The following is a 13,899-nucleotide window of genomic DNA, read 5'->3' on the forward strand; positions in this document are numbered from 1 at the left end:
CTGGCAAAAGTAAACATTAAAGAAACATGTGAAGCGAATTGAGAGGTTAAGCTGACACTAACCCCATTGTTGAACTAGGAAATTAGCATCCTCTTGTCAAACGAAAATACTTTGTTTTCAGTGAAAGGAAAGAAAATTTGACGTAAGCCCTCGAACAATACACGACCATTTCTAGTGTGCGAGCACAAAGGAAGATTTTAACTTTGGCATTAGTCTTAATGAAAAAATAACGTATTCATTTTATCGTTACAGAAAGGACACAAAGGGAACGTATTTATTGCTGTATCAAGGAAATTAGTGGCTTAGTTATGTCACTGAAAACATAAAGTCAGCTTGTCGATGTACGCTCTCTTGGACGCGATGCCGCAAAATCGATTATTTGCCCAAGTAGATCCAGTTGTGGAATTGAGGAAACATAACATGGCGCCCTCCATTACACGTGGAAAAGCTACAAAGCGCCTACAGAGTGAGGCTACGAATGGGTTTGTTTTGACAGGAATTGAAAAGGAAAGGTCTAAACCAAGAGAGAGAAGTACTCGAAGTAAAACTCCAGAGATTATTCCCTCAAAGCAAATTACCCTGCGTCATCAAAATGGAATCGCGAGGGCTCAAGCTTAAATGAACACGAATCTTCCAGAAAAGTAAAATTTCCTTCAAACGGAAAATCGGGTCTTTATCAGTCAAAGGCGAGGACGAAGATTGGTTTTCCCGGCTCAAAAGAGCTACCAGACGCTAAAGCAACCGGGCGAACTTTGGAAATGTTAAACGCTGGGACACCAATATCTGGCAAAAGACGACAAAGCGAAACTCCTGAAAGACTATTGGGTACTTCTTCGAGAAAACGATCGTTGTCCATGCCCCCTGATGCCAAAGAAAGCTACTCTATTTCAACCATTGTAAAAGCAAGAAGCTTGGCAATGAAATGGCGTGGCAACAAAGGAAGACAAGGACGAAGACACACAGTGTTACCCACGATTACTGATGACTCAACAAAGTTTTCGCTTTGCGCGAATGTGAAATGCAGCCCTCAATTTGAGGAGGTGATAAAACTCTTAGAAGGTGACCAAGATTTGGACGATGCTGTTGGCGGTTTTAAACTTCTACAATTAAAATGACAAAGTTGTATCGTTGACTTGCCCTATAAGCTAGCTAACAATGTAGTATTTCGTTGACGGTGTTGCTAAGAGGGAATCGCCGTTTATTATAGCCATCTCAACGCAATTCCATCAAAAGACGGACACCTTTAAAATGTACATTTTGATAGAGGTGTTGTACATTAGGAAGCCAAGTACATCACCGTACATTAACGCTTCCTATAATTTAGCGAGAATTGTTGTCGTAAATTTTCCACTTACTCAGTGTTTAGGAGATGAAGATGGAGTCAAAGAACATGGACTCAAACAAGAAAATCAAAAGGATTTTTGCGTCTTAAAAAGAAATCGTCGATATGTCTTTAAGCTTAAAATGCGTTAGTTCCACTTGCTTGCGTTGCCAGATTCTTCGTCTTAAAATGTTATCGAACATTCTTTCTGTTTGTACAAATGTACAATGCAACGTATTTATTTTGATGAGCCTAGAACTAGAAAAAAAATTCGACAAAACAGGCTGAGATTTTTGCGTGGCACTGATGTTGTTTGACTCGGGGTTAAATATTTAGACTAACCCTTCGCAAATCGTAGCGAAAACAGCCTTCAAAATTAAAATTTTCGCCTTGTTGATGTTAAAACGAGGGCCAACAATATTATAGTAATCTCTTTTTTCACTTACGGGTTAATTAGCGCACAAAGATGATTGTACGCTGAAATTTGCATTTGAAAAAGAAAGTAAGTAAACAAGTTCATAGTTAAGAGAAAAAATCCGACAGGAAAATGACACATGATTTTTTGAACGTTAGTACAAAAGACAGACAACTTTTACATTTACTTTTGCTGACAATTCACGGCTCAAACATAGAAAAATACGACTTCGTGGCAACTCTAGGTCTATTTTGAGTTTGCATAACTTGTGTAAAGTAATTGCCAATTAGCGACTACCCAAATCGTTATGTATTGTTACCAAACAAAAAAGCAGCCTCGCTTAAACGTATAATTAATAGCTTCCGCTGCAATTAGGCCAATTTTAGGATTCACTTTCTAACTACGTAGGAAACACGTTTTGGAAGATATAATTAGCATGTGATGTTTGTCTAAGTACTGACAACTATCTACTTATGTTGTCATGTTAGTGAAGAACATTTGTGGTTTGTTTTATATAGCTCAGTGAGTCAGTGTTTCTGACATATTTTGTCTGCGTTGTTCAATTGAACTGCAGGCGGTTTTTAAAAAGCACAAAGTTAGGCCTACACTCCTCTTTTCTTTTTATAAGAACATTGTTTTTCTGGCCCAGGCTGAATATTCTTATTTTTTGCCGATTTTAGGCTAATAAAGTTCTTGTGAATATTCTTAGATTCTAGCGTAAGACATTTCCATTTCAAACACAAGTGTTTGGTGTGTAACTCCTTGCAGAAATAGCATCAAACATACGACTGGTGCTGCTTAAGCTTTTGTTGTTATTGGCTAGTTTTGCCACTTAAAGAAAGGAAAATTTTATACAGTTTAGTTATTTACAAATTGTCTACACACAAAATTAAATTCATTTCTAAATATCAGCCTCGGGTTTATAATTAAAATATTCTTAAAATTTCGAAAATTTCAGCCTCGTTATTTTTATAAAATATATTCTGACAGGGAAAAAAGAGTGTAGCTCACGAAAAAATTCCTTTTTTTGCTGTTGTTTTACAAACCTGAAAAAATGCAGCTGCCACAATAAATGTTATTTGAAGGAGACCACAAAATTGTTGCAAAGTCTTTATTTTTCCACACGAAATTTCAGCGACGACTTAATTTTGGATTTTTAGAAGAGCGATATTGCTCTTGGCGAATTTGCGGAATTTGTTTAACGGTCAGTTTAATTAAATAAGTCACTTTTTTTTCGCTACGTCAAAATTTCGCGGGGAAAAAAAATTAAATGTCACGAAACATTTTGTGTTATATGGTCCCCCATAGTCCCTAAGGGACGGACCATTATTTTCTTGGAGGGGAGGGGTGAAAAATTTTCCTCAGCAAACTTTTTTTTTAGTATATGCACCTCTGCAAACATTTTATTTCGAAATTCTAACTATTTTTTGTGATACATACCGTGTTTGCAAACAATTTATTTTGTCTTTCTAGGCCGTGCAAACAATTTTTTTCAATATTTTTTATCCCCCCCTCCCCCCCGCTCCAAAAAAATAATGGTCCGTCCCTAAGTGCACTTTACGCACCTGATGAAAATTTTCCCAAAACCCTCTTTTTTAATTACCTAAATTTTCACCTTTTTTAAGTTTTACATCGTTAACAGACTTGGTAGTTGCTTATCTTTGCATCTAAACTAGCGAAATACTAGCTTTCTGGGGCTTTTTTCAAAATGCAAAATTCGAAGTTTCAAAATTAGAAAATCGAGCAACTCTAGATCTACCCACTCTGAAGAAAAAAATTACCGTAACGTCCTTTACAAGTTTCGCGGTCGACTCCAGAAATATAGTTTAATTTCATTTATTGTTAACCAATCTTTAATCTCGCCTCTGTCTCCGATGTTGTCCGATATTTATGTTATGACAAGCAAATAAATAATACGTTTGTACTCCCTTCCTGTGGACTAATTCCCGTGTCGCGGTGCGTGAAGATAGCGAAGATTCATATATAGTGAATGAACAAAGTTGTCCGTACACATCTGCTTCAAGCAGAACCACAAAACAAGGCACCTTATTCTAGCTGCTCATATAATTCTGTCATTTTTTGACGAGATAGGTTGTTGCTAAGGAACGTAACGTGATCATGAGCGTCTGAATGGGGTTTAGTGTTAAGTGTTATTTGCCCATATTTTTAGTGTTTGCTGTTAAATTGGCCAATTTTTTAATGTTTACTGTTTCTGGAGAAAATACTGTTAAGTGTTTTTAGGGGTTTAAAGTGAAAAATTTTAGCATTTGTAAATTCTTATCTGCTCTTCAAAACTCGAATAAAATCACTCTTAAACTTGGAGAAAATTTTTGGATTTCTCCTCGGACATCTTCGGGAGTCTTCGGAAATCTTCGGCAGTCTTTGGGAATACTCGGTAGTCTTCGTAAATCTTCCGAACTGATCCAAAATCGTCGGAAAATAACCGAAAACTTTTTCATATACTGAACAAAAGAATATTGGCCTTTTTGGAAAAAAAAAATTCACTGTTACAGTGAATTTTTTACTGTTAGTGTTAAAATTCCTAAAATTTTACTGTTTCATGTTACAGAGCCAGAAAATTAAGTGTTTAGTGTTATCGAGGTACCCCCATTCAGACCCTCTAACGTGTTCCCATTGTGTAATGCTGGCGTGACAATTTTCGGAATAGTCGCGACAATGCTCGCAATGCTAATTTTTGGTTGGACAGTCCAAATCGGCAAGTCTTCGAGTGCTTCGAAGAAGACTGACAAGCGCAAACGGCACTTAGGCCCCGTCCACACTAATCCGGATAAATAAACGCATCTTTTTTCTCCGGTTTGGCCAACCGTTCAGACTAAAACGGCGTTTTTGATCATCGAAAACGGAACTTCCAGAAAACGGTCTCCAGAGTAGAGAAAATTGAGCATGTAGCAGCTCTCTTAAGGTTTCACATGAATGGCTCGCTTACCGTTCGAGAAAACAACAGAACAAACAACAGGAACAATACTCCTAGCCCCAAACACAGTATAGCAGCTGCTACTCTAGAGGGCCTCTAGAATTACAAGTTTACGAGCGCTGCTAGTCTCCTTCGCAGCCGCTTTTTGGGACGTCACGCAACGAGGGGGAGCGTTGCGTGACGTCCCAAAAAGCGGCTGCGAAGGAGACTAGAGAGCTGCTAAATTACTGAAAATTGCAAACGCCGGATAGGTGGTGTAGTGTGGACGGCGAAAACGAAGATTTCCAAAACGCTGACGTCAATTGGCCATGTGACTCTTTCCATAGCTCTGTACATTTCGGCCGTTCTTTGAGAAACGTGAAAGCACCAAATTCTGTGTGAATTTTTTTCTAAATTGATCGCTGTCTTTGAATATTTAGCTAAGGATAGCTCTGAAATTTATAGACAAGCTGAATGACATGATCCTGGGGGTCGAATGGATTATAGCGAAGTTCTTAAGTAAAATAGAAATTAATAGTTTTTAATAGACGTTAACCTCGACTTCGATAAAAACCTGCAACTCCCAAATTACTTGTTAGATTTTGAGTAAGTGTGGACTCGAGCAATCTCGCGGGAACGAGATTGTGGGGGGGGGGGGGGGGGGGGGTGTTCAAATTTATCTGGAACAGTGTAGACGGAGCCTTTGCCTAGCTGAAACTAGGTTGGACCAGAAGCCCTGGTTGGACCTACAGCTAAATCGTGAGCTCGGGGCCCCGATGAAATAGGGGTCAACATTAACGTCACAATAGAGCAACGTCTCACAAATCTGAGCTAACCGCCGCCTGGTTAGCTCAGTTGGTAGAGCGCCGGACTGCTGTGCGGGAGGTCATGGGTTCGAACCCCAGACCGGACCAACACTCAGGGTCTTAAAATAACTGAGGAGAATGTGCTGTCTTTGTAATTACATCTGCAAATGGTTAGACATTCTAGTCTTCTCGGAAAAGGACGATAAACCGTAGGTCCCGACTCCTGTATCTTCAGTCTTTTAACAGGGGACGTTAAAGAACCCACACACTATTCGCAAAGAGTAGGGCACGAAGCTCCCGGTGTTGTGGTCTGGCCTTGTGTAGTAAATTACAGTATGTGTATAGCGCATTTGAACATATATATATATGAAAAATGCGCTATATAAATTCATTATCATTATCATTTTCTATTGTTTTCCTCATTGTTTTGACCTTTTGTTCTTTATTGTATTAAGTCAACTGTGTCCTCTGCACGAAGTAAGAGCCCAACATTCGTTGTATGACTATGCGTTTCCAAGGAAATTACCCATTTCAATCCGTTCTCATGATAACGTTCTAAGAAGAGTTCCAAATCAATCACCTCTTTCACATGAAGGAGGTAAAAACCCTGATCCGAACTCAGTCTGCAGAACATACAGATGATTAAATTATTTTGGTGTAGTCCTCGTTGTAAGTTTAAAGCAAACGCGCTGTGAGAATCACTTCCTTCTTCCAACTATGGAAGAAGTAGGAGGCGCTCTAGCCTGTGAATAGGCTCCTTGTGGGCTATCATGACAGAGCGAAAAAACTCGGCGAGCGAAGCAAGCCGAGCGCGGTCTGGTAAGATAAGAGCTCTCGCTCCCTCCGAAAATGCGCACGGCTTCCTGATTTATTTTTGGCGCGCTCCACTCGCCGATTTATTTCCGCTCAATTATTCCCCGAAGAAACATGTTCGCAGGCTAGAGTGGCTCCTTAACTCCCACTCACCTCTAGCTGCCCCAAAGAATTTAAGTAACTTTGCCAATCTCGGACAAAACGATCGATGCTTCGTTCTCGCAATTCCAGACAAGCTTTAGCTGCACCTAAGCCGGGAGTGGTCGAAAAGATTGACGGGCAAAAAAACGAGTGGGCGTATAAATTTGCTGCAAGTTATACATATTTATGGTTTTGTGACGCAGTGGTTTTTCGAACGAGGGCGATTATTTTGGTTACAAAAACATGTGTTCAAAACACGGGAAAGGAATAACGCTCGAAATATTTTAAAGGAGAATACAATGTCGTCCAAAACTGCATTTTATGTTTTTGCCGTAAAATCGCAAATATTCCGCGATTGTCCAGGTGAATAAAATCGAGAAAAGTACGACGTAATTTACATATTTTCCGAATGCACAGTTGTCGGTCGTCACAATAAACCGCATTGTCATGCTAATGTTAACAATTTCTGGAATTACGCCAAAAAGGCGCTTAAATCATAACGAACTCTGGTCGAGCTGTCTTCGAGCGTGTTTACGTAGGCTACGTAAAATCGTTCGTCGCTCGTCTTCGCTTCAAAACAAGTTTTGGCTTGTTTCGCGGATAGCAGAGAAAATGCTGAAGCTTTGCATCGCATGTAGCTCGAAGGTTAGTGAGCAGATTGTGTAAACTTATACTCTAGTTTAATGAAAATATTCTCGGGTTTTCGAGATGTATGAAGCGAGTTGAATGTAAACCATCGATCGCGTACCTTATACCGGCGCTCGCTCTTAGCCTTACCGTGACGAAATGTTGTTGATGTAAATCCAGTAATTGAATAGTGAAGTACAATTCTATTATAGTTCTTAAAATCATACAAAACGACATCCTTTCGGCAGAATTAATACTATGGCTCTTAGAAGATTATATTTCCCACGGCTTCGCTAAATTCAGGTTTATTCGATTCGTGTTTCTGTCAGCAAAACACCAATAACCAAAGTGATAAATAACACCGATTTTCTCTGCGCATTGCGTGTGCCGACTTGTAGTAAAGCCTGCAAAACATGCCCTCTGTTGTGTTTCTAAATACATTGAAAGGAAAGCTCTTTCAATATGCTGACAAAAGAACTAAAAGGAAATTTTAGTGAATTACTTCTGCTGTACAATTTTTGTACAAACTAAATCAACCTTATCCGAGCTATTCTTGTGAGTGGTAAACCCTTCCAAAACTGTTTTGGGTTCTTGTGGATTCGCGTGGCCGAAAACCAGAGAGAAAGCTAGGGGGAGGGATGTAGCAGTCTGCGTATAAGAAATAAAACGGCTCGAATTTAGCTTTTCTAAGATCATTATCCGGACGAATGGAAAAAATAAGAAAGTTCGGATGGTAACAAATAGAGCCTTAAAAATATAACATCGATTTTAGTTCTTTTCCATGACGAAAATCTAAAACAGGGTCGCTGAAAATTTAGAACAATTAAGATGGTTTTTTGGGCATCCTTTTGAATTTAAAAATGACAACTTATAAGTGAACCTTGCTTGTCTATCTCTTTAGCATAACGAAAATTCTCGAATAGATATGAAAACTGCACATCGTCTCGCATTTCACTGTGTGTTTTTGCAACAAGAAAATCAGAGCGGATTTAATACGGTCCTTGTAGAGTAATGTAACATGCATCGATTATTTGTGGTTTCTATGCAGGGTTTCATCTTATCTATATTCCGACGAAATAAGCTAAGGTAAAACATAGAATGGTTAATTTATGCAAGCAATCAAATAGGCTGAACTGATAATTATGAGTAAAACTGAGAATATGAGTGTAAATTACGACTTCAGCATTAAAAAAAAAAAAAAACAAATTGCGAAGAGCCTTGTTGAGCAGCAAGTTCCTATCCAAACGTACACCTGGTTTTCCCAAAGGACAGACTTGTAACGGTTTTGACTTTGAGTCATGATTAACCAATGAACAAAATCTGACACAAAAGTGACAAAAAACCGAATGTTTGCTCCAAGAAACGACTAGTGATCGGAAGTAAAAGTTCTTCGGGAACCGAAAGTCTGGAACACGCTATTTTCCGCTACGATACAAAACTGACAGAAGAAAATATTACAAAGCAAAATGACCGAAGTTGATTTCAAGAACCAACAAAGCCATCTTTTTGAGCCGATGATGTGTTTTGACAGATATTCCAACGCCCTAGATAATTCGCGATTAGAATTTTCGAGTCGGATTTAACAGACGCCTGTGTTAATACAGTAGAATCTCAATTTCTCGAACCTTCAGGGGAAACGAAAAGTGCTTCGGGAAATCGCGGGTAAAATTACGGGGAAGTTCTAACCAAGGGAAACGAAAGTTGCTTTGAGAACTCGGGAGTTTCGAAAAATTGAGCTGAGGGTACAAGAAATCGGAATTCTACTGACTCTCTACTGTATTTATAGAGGAACTGACGTATCCAAATACATGATTTAAAGAGCAGTCCGCCCTTCCCCATGCAAGTTGCAACCAGTTTGACTTGTTTATTTCACACAGGTCGCAGCCTCGAGCCGTACCTGCTCTTGTGGTCACGTGTTTTCACCAGAGACACGCAGGATTGGCGGGAAGCGATTTTCAGGTAAAACGGGTTCCGCGGCAAGGTTCATAGCGTCTACTCCAAGAAATAAAATCAAAAGCTAATTCGTTGGATAGCTAGTCCGTTGAGCACGAGGGCGAAAGTAGCCTGTTCCAGGCTCTCGGTGGTTGGGGGAGAGCGAAAAACGCGGGCAAGCGAGGAAAAAAATGAGGATGTTTTTCCTCGCTCGTCCTCGTTTTTCGCTTTCCCCTTTAACTACCGAGGACCTGAAACAGGCCAGAGCAAATGAGACCACGCAGCAATCATTTCCAGGGAACTGAATCCGTGACAGCTTTTTCAAACGTTGTTACAGTGGTACAATATAGCGATGAAGGTCCTCGCAAAAATCGGAGTCTGAGTATTTTCAAAATGACGATACTCCCGATGTATCTTTAAACTGAATGTTAAACTAGACCCAAATATTGTCTTATAGTTAGTTTTTCGAGTCTCCTGATTAATTGTAATTTATATTCTACCGCATGCTGCGTTCACCCATAAGAATTGGCCCCTATCATAAAGCCGTCGTTGTGTAACAAAGTTCACATAATTTCGTGCCATTATTTTGCATATATTCATGTCACTTATCTCGTTGTCAAGGTTACCGACTGGGGACGACAAGAAGACAGTCTTCTAGTACTCTTCGGGAAAGACAGCAAAATGGCGGTACAGTGACCAGCGAGCCATTTGTCAAGAAGGTAAGAAGCTTGTGGCAAGGCAGAGAGTTACATAACTTTAAAACTTCTATAAATCCGTATCATTTTCAACTAGTCATATCATGCATCCTTATTCATTTTTGAATTGTTTTCGTGATTTACAAATGTCGCGTCGCAATAGTTTCAGTTTCGTTTCCGAACTCGTTGCCATGACAAGAATAGTACAGTTGAACCCCGGTAACTCGAACTCTGAAGGGAAACGAAAAACAGTTCGAGTAAGCGGGGTTTTTCGAGTTAACCGAGTAAAAATGACTGAAAAGTGGGTACAAGGGAAATGGAAGTTAGTTCGAGTTTCGGGGATCGAGTTAGCGGGGTTGTTCGAGTTATCCGAGTTCGAGTTAACGGGGTTCTACTGTATTATAAAATGCAACTCAAACAGACATTTTGACTTTCACAAATAAAATAATCAGCGGGATGTCGGTAAAAAGCGCGGGAAAGTCACGGATGTCAATACTATCCTCGCTTTTATTGGCTAAAGTTGACGCACGAGTTTTTTTGCACCAATTGAAAAGTGAAATAAATGAAGCAAAAGGTAAGAAAAAAATAACTTAGGACGCTTTCCATTAACCCAGAATTTTCAGCAGAAACTTTGGTCAGAAATCAAATAAAAGGGTCCTATCGGTTCGGTCCGACCGGAAGTTTTGGAACCACCTCTAGAGGTGGTCCACTTCGACTGGTCAGACCTGTTTTTTGGTTCCATTTTGACAAACTGGTTAGTTGCCATATTTCTGTTCTGTAGATTCTCACAGAAGTAGGGCACTGGGGAAAGTAATGCAAAATGGAAAGGACCGTTCCGCTCGGTTGTCCCGGTTTAATCTGAAGATGACATTCGATTTTTTCCTTATTTACAGGTGCGAAAACCAATTATGTATCAGAACCTAAAAAGTCCCAAAGCAGTCCAAGAGAAATCAAAGATTCTGTCGGATAAACCCATGCTCAAGCGAAAGGGACAACAGATTTCCAAAGAAAACCACGCCAAGGCTAAAGTAAGAAAGATCGACCATATTGTGAAGGTGCTGTCTTCGCCTGAAAGACGATTGAAACTCTCGCTGGCCTTAGCTGAGATCAACAGAAGATTGGCGAGTCAAATGCTGATCTGGAAAATGCTGCCTTGTGAAACAGGATAAATACATGCAAGCCACTTACACCCCTCCTTATTTGGATTGTCACGCATTGCTTTTTTGAACCTTTGCGTGACGACCTCAAGAGACTAAGCCGTAGTTACCCTCAGTTGCCAGTCAGGAAGTGGCGAACGTGTGTATATAAACTACATAACTATTCCTACGACCATTCAGTAGTGCTTTCGTGAGCCATTTGTCACACAAACTTTGAGCAAAAGATCTTTTGACAACCGATGTATACGAATGAAATCATATAGTTGGAAAGGACAGTTAAACTGTCTGAAAACTGACCCACTCGAAAGGACCTCTAAAAGCCTACACAATTTACTCAAGCATCACCCAGAAAACGTTCGTCATTCGAAACCTGTGTTCCTGTTCGGTTTATTATGACATTTTAGGGCTGACCGAATTAATTCGAGCTTCTTTTTGATTTGAAGGTAACTCGTGCTTCACGAAAATGACTTAATATATCGTTACATGGTTCCTTTAACATTTAGGTAGAGCCTTCAGTATGGCTCTTCAGCGGTAGTCCAGATATAGTGGTTATCGTGGTGTAAATATTTACAAGTCCCTGTGATCGTATTGAAAATGTCGGAGAATGTCATATAAATTTTATAAATAATCATGCCTTAAGCCAGAAGGTCATGTGATCATACGATGTATTTTACCGCCCTTTTCCTATCGCGTATAAATACAGAATTCGTGGTGGAATAATTTAAAGAAATGAGCTTATTTATTTTTACTTCGTACAATGTGTAATAAATTAAACCGGGATCATCTGAGTTTTACAAATAAATCGCACTTCTTATTACTCCCCATCTGTACAGTCCACAGTGGCTGTGCGGATAAGAAAGTCTGCATTCATCGCATTACTTGACAAATTTTCGCCAATACGGCGAAAGATGTAAAAATCACACAGGACAGTATGTAAATAAATGAAAGAAATGTGAGTTCTATCATAATATAGGGTGTTATATATAAATAAATGATATCATCGATTGTTTTGAGAAATGTTTTTTATAATTCATTTAAATGGGTCGTGTCACGGATTTTAGCGAAATATTAAATATATAAAATAACCTCTTAAAACAGTGAAGAAATATTTAACTAACACACCAAATGCAAAAAAAGGTACGGATGGCCAAAAGTGTCGAAGATTGGAACGGATTGCGATATGGGTCTTTGAAATATGGTCTGGCAAAAGCTTTCAAAGTTGATCTTGTCTGCTTGTAACCTTAAATTATAACGCCCAGGAGACACATTTGGCTGCAATGAAGCTATGGTTTTGTCATTTAGAATCATAGAATTAATTTCTTTGCAAACATTTAGTTTTTCAGGGTCTTCATAGGGAATATTTGGCAAAACGTAATAACATAAAATTAATTTAGCCGTGACACAGTCTCAAACGAAGTTTTCTACACTGAAGATTCTTTCACAAGCGGGTGCTACAGTGGAATCCAACCCTCCATTTTTTCAACCAAAAGTCGTTTGGCTTGGATCTTATTCAGTCGAACGCTATCATTTGACCCCCGATTTCTCGAGCCAATTTTCGTTTCCTTAATTCGGGATTCCACTGTAAATCGATATATCCTCGGGCTTATTCAAGATTTCTTGCAGCCGCTCAACCGCGGGAAGCGAATAATCTCATGCAAAGCAGTCCGAAGTTTTTGCACGAGTTCATTGGGTGTAACGCGACTCCCGCAACTTGGACGTTGGGGAAAGCTCAAATTCTCATATGATCGCCCCGATCGTTTCTGTCGCATCGATCGTTTGCAAATACTAAGACGATCGGAGGCGATTTAATTAAAGCGATTGGAAGTGATCGGGGTTCTCATATGATCGTCCCGATCACCCAGTGTGAGCGAAGACCTACGAAATACAATCATTATGGGGAAGGGGGGGGGGGGGGGGGGCGGCGACTCCCCTATGCAAGTGGCGGGGAAGTTCGTCGTCTCGCTTAGGGGTGAACATTTTGAATTTTTGGTCTCGCTTGGGGTGTTACGGGCACAAAGCCAATATTTTTAGCCGTCAAGAAATGCACATGAAATAAATACTTGAACTTGAATAGAATAAATTTATAGAGCGCTCAACTCTGAGAGGAGCAGTGATTATAATGGTCAATGGTATCAAGATTTCAATTCATCGTTTTATTGCGACAACGCTGTTTCGCATGGTCCAAGAATGACCACACTCATCAGGCAATATCAACGAATGACCGTTAAAATACACGAACTGGCAATTAAGAGCTAACTTTAGCTATAGGTTGCTATGAGATATAAACGCAGTTGCTATAACATGCAAAAACTATAGGATGTAAAAACTGAAATCGCGTGTCACTAAAAGATTGTGTTACTTGATCACAAAGTTCTTGAGAAGGTATCTGTTTCTGTGTTTTTGCATATCATAGCAACTGTTTTTTTATATCTCATAGCAAATATAAATTCTGTTTTTTAGTATTTTGGCATCTTTAAGGAGTCAAACAAAGCTTGAGCCACGCAAATATTGGTCTCTTTTAGGAGTTCTTTTAAAAAATTTTGACGAGCAACCCCACCCCTTCTATATGGGAGTTCCCCTCGGCTGGGGTCTTGAAGGGGGTTCTAGTTAGCCCAGTATCTGATTCTCAAACGGTCAGAGGTCGCTTACTGCCATGATCAGTTACCCTTTGATTCCGCCGTACATTCGCCCTCGGCTACGTACACTTCAGTTTTGTCAGTGTATTAGTCTCCAGTGACATTTCTCCTGTAAGGCTTGAAGGGAGAAAAAAGAAAGAATGGCTGCTGAATTCCGCGACAAAGTTCGTTTCGAGTTTTAGCCCATTACCATTTAGTGGAAGGCGCTTTGGCCTAACGATGCGCTGGATTGCGGATCGGCTGAGCCGGGTTCGAGTCCTAGCCGGGGATCATATATCGTAAAATTCCGGTTATAAGCCCCCTGTTTATAGGCCCCTTCCACCTGAAAATAAAAAAATCCATCCGGTAATCTTTATTTTAGCCCGCCCCTGCTGAATGACAGTACCGAACAGTCCTAAAGTTGCTTTATTCCTCCTTTTTAACTTAAAAGCGTGAAAGCTAG

The 13,899-nt window shown here is 39.8% G+C and overlaps 1 protein-coding gene, 1 non-coding gene and 1 pseudogene across 3 annotated transcripts; all 3 read left to right on the forward strand.

The window, feature by feature from the left end:
- The first annotated feature begins 84 nt into the window (after nt 1-84).
- On the forward strand, nt 85-2,820 carry LOC144634070 (uncharacterized; annotated as a pseudogene). Its single transcript, XR_013567148.1, has 2 exons — nt 85-142; nt 253-2,820. The product of XR_013567148.1 is annotated as an uncharacterized LOC144634070 (transcript).
- Nucleotides 2,821-5,490: 2,670 nt separating this feature from the next.
- On the forward strand, nt 5,491-5,563 carry Trnas-gcu (transfer RNA serine (anticodon GCU)). The gene has a single exon. It is a non-coding gene; the product is annotated as a tRNA-Ser (tRNA).
- Nucleotides 5,564-6,877: 1,314 nt separating this feature from the next.
- On the forward strand, nt 6,878-11,772 carry LOC144632889 (uncharacterized). The gene is made up of 4 exons (XM_078491643.1): nt 6,878-7,055; nt 8,915-8,996; nt 9,591-9,688; nt 10,558-11,772. The coding sequence occupies exons 1-4, from the start codon at nt 7,023-7,025 to the stop codon at nt 10,831-10,833; spliced, it is 489 nt and encodes a 162-aa protein (XP_078347769.1). The 5' UTR covers nt 6,878-7,022; the 3' UTR covers nt 10,834-11,772.
- Nucleotides 11,773-13,899: the final 2,127 nt, after the last annotated feature.

Source organism: Oculina patagonica, chromosome 12 (genome assembly GCF_052425735.1).
Source record: "Oculina patagonica isolate OP01 chromosome 12, crgOcupat, whole genome shotgun sequence".
In the NCBI taxonomy this organism is placed as follows: domain Eukaryota; kingdom Metazoa; phylum Cnidaria; class Anthozoa; order Scleractinia; family Oculinidae; genus Oculina; species Oculina patagonica.

What these genes read in the sequence shown, in the direction of transcription:
- LOC144632889 (XM_078491643.1), top strand. Translation starts at nt 7,023, where the DNA reads ATGCTGAAGCTTTGCATCGCATGTAGCTCGAAG. An exon ending in TGGCGGGAAGCGATTTTCAG is followed by an intron (nt 8,997 to 9,590) that starts GTAAAACGGGTT and finishes CTCGTTGTCAAG; the next exon opens with GTTACCGACTGGGGACGACA. An exon ending in GCGAGCCATTTGTCAAGAAG is followed by an intron (nt 9,689 to 10,557) that starts GTAAGAAGCTTG and finishes CCTTATTTACAG; the next exon opens with GTGCGAAAACCAATTATGTA.